The following is a 9,969-nucleotide window of genomic DNA, read 5'->3' as shown; positions in this document are numbered from 1 at the left end:
CAGATATTTCGTAATATAAATCTCTCTCTCAGTATTCCCAACGGATTTCTTATTAATGCTTTCCTCTGATCACCTCACTAATTGTTTCTAACTTAGGTTTATATCCAAAAACATGTCTATTTGATTTTAGGTCCTACCGAGGAACCTTGAGTAATTACGAAATTCAAAAACATTAATGCCTCATCATTTGCGAAAAATTATAGAAATATACTAACCATATATTATTTCATGTATTAAAAATGAGAAAATTATCAATTATGTAATAATTTCAAAAATCCTAACGAAGTAATCTTCACAAAATACAATTTCCTACTCACACAAAAAATCAGCAAGTGTAGAAAAGTCTTGTTTCTGACAACAAGCATCCAGATATGAAAGTTTCCAATTAATAATGTGGTTTTAGGCTGCAATTAAATGTTTTAATTTATATTATATTTCAACGATAATTTTTAAATTGTAGATGTTCAGAAGATGGAATATTGCCTGAATAAAAAACATTGTCCTGATGCTTGGAAAAGGTATCCTGTCATAGATACAGGAGAAAGAGATTATAATTTCTGTCCGTAAATATCCTTTTATTTTCAATATTACTTTTGTTAGCACATCTAGTAAAGATATTATTTAACTAAGTTTAATAATCAGTACCAGTATTTAGCAGCTAATGTTAAGCACTACTGATATTTCTTATATGAGAACATTTTTAGAAATTGTGCGGAGTGCAGACGATTGAAAACACTCAAATAATTTATTAGGTATTTATCATAAAACAGAGAAAAACAAATTAGACCACCAAAAAATGTTGTTGGCACTCTGTTGCTTACGACGTCGAGGGTTCCAGTCGATTCGATAAACAGAACAGCCTGCTCGTGAAATTAACGTGCAAAAGGCTGAGCACTCCACAGACACGTGTACCCTTAACGTAGTTCTCGGGGATATTCAGCGTGACACAGTGTGACAAGGCTGACCCTTTGAATTACAGGTACAACAGAAACAGGAAGAAAGAGTGAGAGAAAGTTGTGGTGAAAGAGTACAGCAGGGTTCGCCACCATCCCCTGCCGGAGCCTCGTGGAGCTTTAGATGTTTTCGCTCAATAAACACTCACAACGCCCGGTCTGGGAATCGAAACCATGATCCTATGACCACGAGTCCGCTGCCCTAACAACTGGGCCATTGCGCCTCCTACGACCAAAAAATAAACAAATTATATCATACATTTTAAAATGGTACAGGTTTCAATTTCACTAAGATTTTTTAGTTCAAAATTAATGCAAAATATAACCATTTATGTTAAGCAATAATTTTCAATAATTGTATCAATCGATTTATGTTTGTTTTCCAGGCGATTAAGAATGCTTAGAACTTGTGCAAGAAAGAACGGACTATCGTATTGTGAGATTGCGATGAACATCGAAGCCATGAATTTTTATGAGTGTTTTCGTAAGATGGTCTTAAAAACTTCTTCACATCATATTCTTAGAAATCGTGAAGCAGTGAACTAAATTATAAATGATATTTTCGTATAAATTCTTATAGAACTAACTTGAGGGTCCCAGCTGATCCGATCAACGGAACAGCTTGCTCGTGAAATTAACGTGCAAGTGACTGAGCAATCCACAGACACGAGTACTCCTAACGTAGTTCTCAGGGAGAACTACGTTAGGGGTACACGTGTCTGTGTACTCCTAACTGTGTAACCCCAGCTGAGTGAACTGGAGCAACGTGAAATAAAGTGTCTTGCTCAAGGACACAACGCGTCGCCGGGAATCAAACTCACGACCTTACGATTGTGAGCCGAATGCCCTAACCACTTAGCCACGCGCCTTCACTAGAAATAACTTGAATTTTTTTCATTCAACTAAAATCAAAACTTTAATATTGCTGATTCTTTTCTATTCAATCAACATTCAAATAAGCGATGTAATCTTTTCTACTCTAGGCACAAGGCCCGAAATTTCTGGGGAGAGGGCAGTCGATTAGCTCGACCCCAGTACTTGATTTAATCGACTCCGAAAGGGTGAAAGGCAAAGTCGACGTCAGCGGAATTTGAACTCAGGCCATAACGGCAGACGAAATACCGCTGAGCCTTTCGCCCGGAGTGCTAACGATTCTGCCAGCTCGCCGCCCAAAATAAGCGAGGGAATATAAATATCAGTATGCTTGTATTTAGTCATAACTGTTTCCGTTGTAATTCTGTATACCACCATGTTGCTTTTATGGATTAGTAAAGTAGATAACAAGAAAACATTGAATGATCTAAGTCGGGAATTATATTATCAACGAATATACTAAACTTGCAAGAATGTACACTTAGAATGTGACAATAACCTCGATTAATCTACAGATTTACTTGTGTGTTTATTTCATGTTAACATGCTCGTCCAGGTTTAATAATTTCGCGAAATATTAATTTAAAGCTAATTAAGCAGCTTCGCACATTTTTATTCCAGCTAATGATAACAACACTAAAACGTCAAGGATCCTTTCAGTCCACGTTAAGGTTTCACACTGTGTCTTACTAATACTTATTCTGTGGATATTTTTGTGATGGAGGAATTAAATATCAAATGAAAAGAATATATTTGATGTAAGAACAGTTATTAAATACCAGATATTTCATATTGATATTTTACTTTCACAATATTTTCAACTATTTTCCTTCGGTAGGAAATACAAATGGCAATTGAATTATCTGACAGTATTAATGCGGTCATATAATACTAACATGAATATATCAACAAGAAATTATCATAGAAATATCTCAATGATTATTATTTCCAACTAAAAGTCTCAATCTCTGATGTATCAGCGAATCATTAACAGAAAATATGCCATGTATCTTCATTATACACGATAATGCGGTTTCGATATAACTCTGGTAATACACTGATATATCTGTATAACCATTAATACAAATATATTATACACTGTAGGCTAACGATATTATATACAAGTTCCTTAATCATAACATAATACTGTAATGTTGCTTTGATAATCCTTAATGTTACTAAAATATTAGCGTGCTGTTAGTGCAATATAACGATTACTATATTGATTATTTGACTGTAACATTAATTGTGCCAATGTAATATCAGACTAAATCTGTTGCATTATTTTTGGGAAGTCTATTGTCGATTTATCTCCGAGAGTTCAAGGAAATATTTAACATGTCAGTTTGCAAATTGGTGAAAGGTTGATTGATCCCTTAGCATATTTCTTTAGACTTTTCCTTCCACACCAACTCCAATAGTTTTGGAATAGCTTTTCGGATTTGTTTTAGTTAGATCACTGAGATTGTGGTAAAACGTCAAACTAAATCACGTCTTCTTTATTCGTTGAAATTGTGGGACAATAGCATCAATGAAAAGTAAAATAAATTATGTCATCAACGGTTGCAATCTTGAAATGTGAAAAGGACCTGGGAGTTTGGATAGAAAACTGAAATGAAGATAATGAAATGACAATTGAATTAGCATGGACAGCAAGGAACAAGCTGTCCACAATATGGAGAGTGAAATGACTTCAAAATATATTTCGTTTAGAACTGCTGTAGAAAGCGCATTGTTATAAGGCTCTGAATGCTGGACACTTATTAAAGTAATAGAATGGATCACTTACGAATATGTAAAGGAGAGTGAAGAACGTTTTTTGGGCGAAACATTTATCAAATAGCGTATTAAATGGAAATATATAATTATTGTTATTAACAAAAACAATTAAACAACGCAGCAGAATTTAAGTCTGTGGGGCAGGTGGCGAAGGGAAAAAATGAAGCTGTTTGTTAAATATTGTTGTGAGAACCAGTACATGACAATAGAAGGAACAAATCTTATTAAACATGTGTGAAACCTTTGCTGGGGGATGCAAACCTTGAAACAAATGATAAATAGGTAGCATTGAAACATGGCGGAGACTGGTTAGTGGGAAGCTAGTGCGCTCGACATGTCGCATAAACTAACGACAGGCAATACTAAATTATCTACGAGAAACTCCCTTAGTCTAATTTTAATCAAACATCTTTTCAATACAAATGTTTGAATAACAGTTGTATTCTATTCTCATTGCAGTTAATATTCCAGTCAGCGCTTAGTACTGAAGCTGTGATAATTACAAATGTGCGAAATACAAATGTATGTAAATAAAATTATAACAAATATCTAAGTGTTGTTTTGTGGTTTTTGATTGAATGTGAAAACCTGAATAAACTATTTCTATTAAATATCTCTATTTTGAGTAAAGATTATTTCGGATGAGCCTGGGGCTTGAGGAAAGGAGCCTCCTGAGTACTGATTGTGGAATTATGCGTGAAGATTGAATGTTTTTGAACAAATTCCCCTTTCTTTCGTTTTTCGGATATACTGAAATATATATGTGAATATATACATAGATTTATATATGTATGTACGGTATGAATATGTATTATATATATATAAAGTCATAAATAACCAGAGAAAATACCAGCATTATAAAATTCATTTAATCAATGGAAATTCTTATATAAAAACAATTGTTTCACAGCTTAATAAAACATGCGTAGATAATTTATTTTATTATATTTTATAACAAGTAAATTGTTTATTGACATGTCTGCCTTAATATATTTAAAATAATGCAAACATTGAGCGATCTCATCGGGTTAGAAGAAGTCCATGTTAAGAAATGATTCCTTTTAATAACGCAAACAATATATATATATATATATATATATATATATATATATATATATATATATATATATATATATATATATATATATATATATATATATATATATATATATATATATATATATATATATATATACATATGTATGTTCTTTTATTCCTCTTCTTGTTTCAGACATGTGACTGCGGCATTAGGCTATGGAAGATGGTTTCTTCCTTTTTTTATTGCACAAACTGTTAAACTCTATTTAACTTCATTTTACGAATTGTCAAAATTACTTTCGTACAGAGTTGGTTTTGTCAGTGACACAATTTCTCTACATTGGAAAAATTAAATCAGACACAGTTTTTACAGCAGCAGATATTTTTTATTTATAAATGTATGGGTTGGCTATAATTCAACTCCACAACTCTTTATTATCAATGTTATACAACAGCGTAAATTTGGTTTTGCACATAAATATAAATGTATATGTGTGTATATTATATGTATCAATATATATATATATATATATATATATATATATATATATATATATATATATATATATATATATATATATATATATATATATATATATATATATGCACATGTATGTATGTATATATGGTTTCCTTATATTGTTCACAATTGCAGCTTCAGATTCGATTTGTGGTAAGGACATAATCTGTTAAGAGATTGAAAATAAAATTATCATTGAAAATCCGAATTGAAGACAATTGTTGTAACTTTGTGAATGACGATTTATTGTGGATTGTTTCGTCATGGTTTTGGATAGGAAATCAACAGCTATCAATGATAATGTATTATAACATGACTGTGATATTAATATTTATATGACTATAGGGAGTAGCTATCTCTGTATCTACCTACCAATCTATCTATCTATCCATCTACCTATCTACCTACCTACCACTCTATCTATTTATTTGTCTGTCTGTCTGTCTTATGTATCACTTTTCACTGATACTAGTCGGTACTCGCTGCGATCCTACCGCGTAACGACCTAACAAAAATGAAATTAATCCTTCATCTAAGGCTGGTTCAAACCCGATAATTGTATTCAAATAGGGCGTCAATCAACTGCTGCTGGTCCATGACAGCCACATTTCCCTATATGATTAATCTTGGCTATCAATTAAATAAATAGCTTCTTCACAATTCGCTTGTTAGTCTACGCTAGAATTGCTAGAATGAATGCATATCGATTCCACCTTTTGGTTTGTTACAGGTTGCCGAATCAAAATTTGAATAAGCAACGTGTTTGAGTGAAATTCTGTTTGAAACTGAGAAAAACTTTTGTGGACACCTTCTTCCTAATTTTGCTAGGCGTCTAAAGTGAAGCTTTGTTGAGTCGCACAGTGTCTCAAATGGTACCATTATTTCTAATTGAGAAGCACATCTATCACAGCCAATCCTGATTCGGACGAAATTCCTCGATAAGGGACAATGATCATATTGAGAAATTGCGTGCATTGAACCCTGAAAGTGGTCGCTTGACTGCTCATCATCATGTTTCCAGGAAATAGGCATTAGTAAAAGGTTAATTTTAAAACAAACTTTTTAGATCCATCGAATTACCACAGTCTGACAAGAAATGTTCAGTTGTTTGAACGCTGATGATAATGTCACAACAGGTGGTGAGAAATGCTTGTAAAGTTAAAATATCGGAACAGTGGCTAAGACATGAGAACCTGCGACTTACCCAGACACAGAATGTAAAACATCTAAGATTTACTTTAATGGAAAAGTGTTTGACATCAATTCCTCAGTTTCAGATTACAAGCATATGTTCAACTGAAAACTATAACACATAAATACATTGTGCATATCGAATGTAACAAAATAGAAATTGATTATATTTTTACACACATTATTACATCAAATATATTCTTTTCGGGTGATTTTCAATTGCAGCACATCAACATCAATAAAATATGTATCAGTAATATGTTGTAGGAACTCATAAAGCAGGGCGAAGCACGACTCTCTAATGGTTTAGGATCTGGAATAGGCGAAGAAATCAGTATAATTAGACTGAAGTTGTTAATCCCCAAATAATAAACCGGTAATAATCAAAGGTGGGGCAAGTAAATACTTAGGATTGTTCCAAGTACCGTAAATCCTCGAGTATAGTCCGCCCTTGAGTATAATAGGCAGGGGATTTTTAGGGGGCTGTACCTCTGAAAAACCTAAACCTTGTGTATAATACGCACCCCTTATGCGTAATTCAATAATGGTGATGTTCTTAACTGTTATATGGGAATGTAAATATGTTTGTAAATTGTTTTTGTTGCATGTTACTCTGTGTTCTGAATACTTTTATTTTGATAAATGTTGCTTACTGCAAGTTATGGATGATTCTTTTATGACTTCATTGCTTTCAGGCTTAGCTTAAAGTATTTTCGCGCCCGACATCACAAAATGCGTCTGAATAAACATTGCCGGACAGCAAAGTGAGACTCGGACATTGCTTAGAAGATATTTTTCATTTTTAACCTCGTATATAGTACGCACTAAGAATTTTTGACTTTTAAATTTGGGAAAAAAAATGCGGATTATACTCGAGGATTTACGGTACTTGTCACAATTTAACTTTGCATTCCTACACTTTCGTCATATTCATTGATAAAAGTAAATATCAGACGTTCATCAAATTCACATAGAATACCGTAGTATATAATTGGTACTGCGAGTATTTATGAATAATTCGAATTGAGAGGGATAAAATTTGGGAATGTTAAGAACCAAACCGTATGGTATGTTTTCAGTGCTGCATCGTATATTAAATAGCTAATAATATATGCAACTACATAATTTTTAATGGCCGTATTTTATACCGTAATTTAAAATGCTACTTGTAAATGAATGTTAATAGACATCATAGTGAAATCCTAAAGTAAATTTTTAAATGTATATTGTTTGGTATATTGTTTGTAATATTAATCTTACAAAATCAAAATATCTTACCAATACATAACAAGCGATAAAGATATATGTAGAAAGCGAGACACTCTGGGTGATGATTCTTCGTACAAACTTCATACATTTTAATTCGTCTGCAAATAAACATCATACATCAGTAGAAAACAGTTTTGAAAAATAAAAGTATCATTCCTGCATTATCTATAAGTTTAAAATCTGCTGTCTGATGAAATGAGTACCATTTAAGACTATTTAAAACTGTGTTGCATTATTTTGCATTTTATAGTTTGACAGAAAATTTCTTTGTCTTATTTGTCTTTCATACTTCAGATATTAACTATAATTATACTATACAAAGTTTAATCAAAATCATAATATTCAAAATAAACTTTAATTGCCAACATAATATGGCTGTCCTGTAAGGGACAAAACTAACTTTGAATGGCATAATCTGTAGTCCACTGAACATTGTTCTTTGTAATATATTTTCTTTCTGGATTCAAACCTATTGCATATACTAACGTTCTTTCGTTCTATGTAACATGTACACTAATATAAGGACTTTCTTAGCTTCAATGGACTGCAATCTAGCTGAACATTTCTAGACGTTACCATGGTAATTAAAAACCTAATTATTATATATACAGATGATATGATCACTCATTAAATAAATTAAAACTTAAATAATAGACGTGATAGGCATAGTAAGAACGAAAACTAGGGAAAAACGTACGGGCAGTAGTTTATATCATGCGTTGTTATTGGATATTTTATCCAGGCATCGGGGCATAGGTCTTCGGAATTACAAGACATATTCTTAGCAGCACCTACAAAGTTTAAACGGTAAGTTCTTTAAAATTCTTACAACATTGAATGAATATAATAAATGAATATGTGTATATAAGTATATCAACTGCCTTTCTGTGGGAGGAAATTTAGGATGTATAAAGCTTGCTTTGTTAGATACAGTAAAAGTTTATAATTATTGTTATACAATTATTTTGCGTTACTGACGTTGTGGGAACATTTAATAGGATTACACAGTTAATAATTAAAGAAACTGATATAGTTTGTACGTATCTTCATAGTTTTCTGATCTGAAACTTGCTTGTATTATTACCCTAATTATGAAATATATAAAGTTTATAATTTTTGTGCCTCCAGTCTGTTCAATGTAGAGGCTTGTGTTGAGAAGACAGGCTGTATTCTTTTGTTTTACAATTATATATTTATTGAGTAAGTTTCTTGAAGTAATATAATAAACGTCTTGAGCAATTCTGTATAAGCGGACACAGGGCATCGCGTTGCTGCTGAAGCCATGTTCGAAAGTAAAACTTTTTAGTAATATATTTCATTAATGTTTGTAAAAAGCATTGATTAAATTTATTTTTTAACTAAAATATGTCGAAAGTTTAGTGAGATTATATATTGCTATTTCTCTCGTTCTATGTACACACGCATACACACATGTATATATGTGGGCAGAAAAGGCAGAGAAAACAGAAAGAAAAGTAAACGAGAAACAGACGGATTCAGAGGTGAAGAGATTCAGAAGGGGATTGAGAGAGATAGCTAGATAGATAGATAGATAGTAAGACAGAGAGACAGACACATAGTCAGGATCAATTTACATTGAGTCTCAGAAATTGATAGGGAAAAAGATGGTCAACCTTTATTTTTCTTTTGCCTACTTACCTACGGTGAGAAGACACAAGTATATAATACATTTCATCGTAGATTTTCGTGTTCCAGCAACGTCTGCTCAAGTGGTGGACACTTTCAGGAGAGTGTGTCACATATAGTTCGATGTAACAGCTGCTTGCTTACACGCATATTGATTTATTTATGTATATACGGTATGAATATGTGTTATATAACTAAAGTCATAAATAACCAGAGAAAATACCAGTATTATAAAATTCATTTAATCAATGGAAATCCTTATATAAAAACAATTGTTTCACAGCTTAATAAAACATGCGTAGATAATTCATTTTATTATATTTTATAACAAGTAAATTGTTTATTGACCTGTGTGCATTAATATAAATAATACTTAAAATAATGGAACCATTGAACATTCTCACCGGGTTAGAAAAAAATCCATGTTAAGAAATAATCTCTTTTAATAACGCAAACAATATACTATATATGCGTGTATAAAAACACACACACACACACACACACACATATATATATATATATATATATATATATATATATATATATATATATATATTGATATTGATATATATATATATATATATATATATATATATATATATGTATGTATATATATGCATGTATACTTACATGTACATATATATACATTTCTGCCCCCTCTCATTTTGTCTCTTTCTCCTTTTCTTCCCCCAAAAAACA

General features: G+C 31.8%; 1 protein-coding gene and 1 long non-coding RNA gene across 4 annotated transcripts in view; one reads left to right on the top strand and one right to left on the bottom strand.

Moving 5' to 3' along the window:
• LOC128249843 (uncharacterized) overlaps positions 1-4,158 on the top strand; it is a 10,356-nt gene extending 6,198 nt beyond the window's left edge. For 2 of the 3 annotated variants that reach the window (XM_089366296.1, XM_089366295.1), the window contains exons 3-6: positions 461-563; positions 1,340-1,437; positions 2,448-2,584; positions 4,065-4,158. In XM_089366296.1, coding sequence (XP_089222422.1) covers positions 461-563; positions 1,340-1,437; positions 2,448-2,545 — 299 coding nt within the window. In that variant the 3' untranslated portion in view covers positions 2,546-2,584; positions 4,065-4,158. The remainder of the gene's footprint in view (positions 1-460; positions 564-1,339; positions 1,438-2,447; positions 2,585-4,064) is intronic. The other variant, XM_089366297.1, reaches the window with a different exon arrangement.
• Positions 4,159-5,007: 849 nt separating this feature from the next.
• On the bottom strand, positions 5,008-9,426 carry LOC106874730 (uncharacterized). Its single transcript, XR_008266048.2, has 5 exons — positions 9,283-9,426; positions 8,321-8,414; positions 7,633-7,721; positions 6,535-6,667; positions 5,008-5,329 (listed from the first exon to the last, which is right to left on the bottom strand). It is a non-coding gene; the product is annotated as an uncharacterized LOC106874730 (long non-coding RNA).
• Between the last annotated feature and the right edge of the window lie 543 nt (positions 9,427-9,969).

Source organism: Octopus bimaculoides, chromosome 18 (assembly GCF_046866305.1).
Source record: "Octopus bimaculoides isolate indiv1 chromosome 18, ASM4686630v1, whole genome shotgun sequence".
Classification (NCBI taxonomy): domain Eukaryota; kingdom Metazoa; phylum Mollusca; class Cephalopoda; order Octopoda; family Octopodidae; genus Octopus; species Octopus bimaculoides.
The sequence above is the reverse complement of the archived record's forward strand: the minus strand, read 5'-3'. Positions and strand labels throughout refer to the sequence as shown.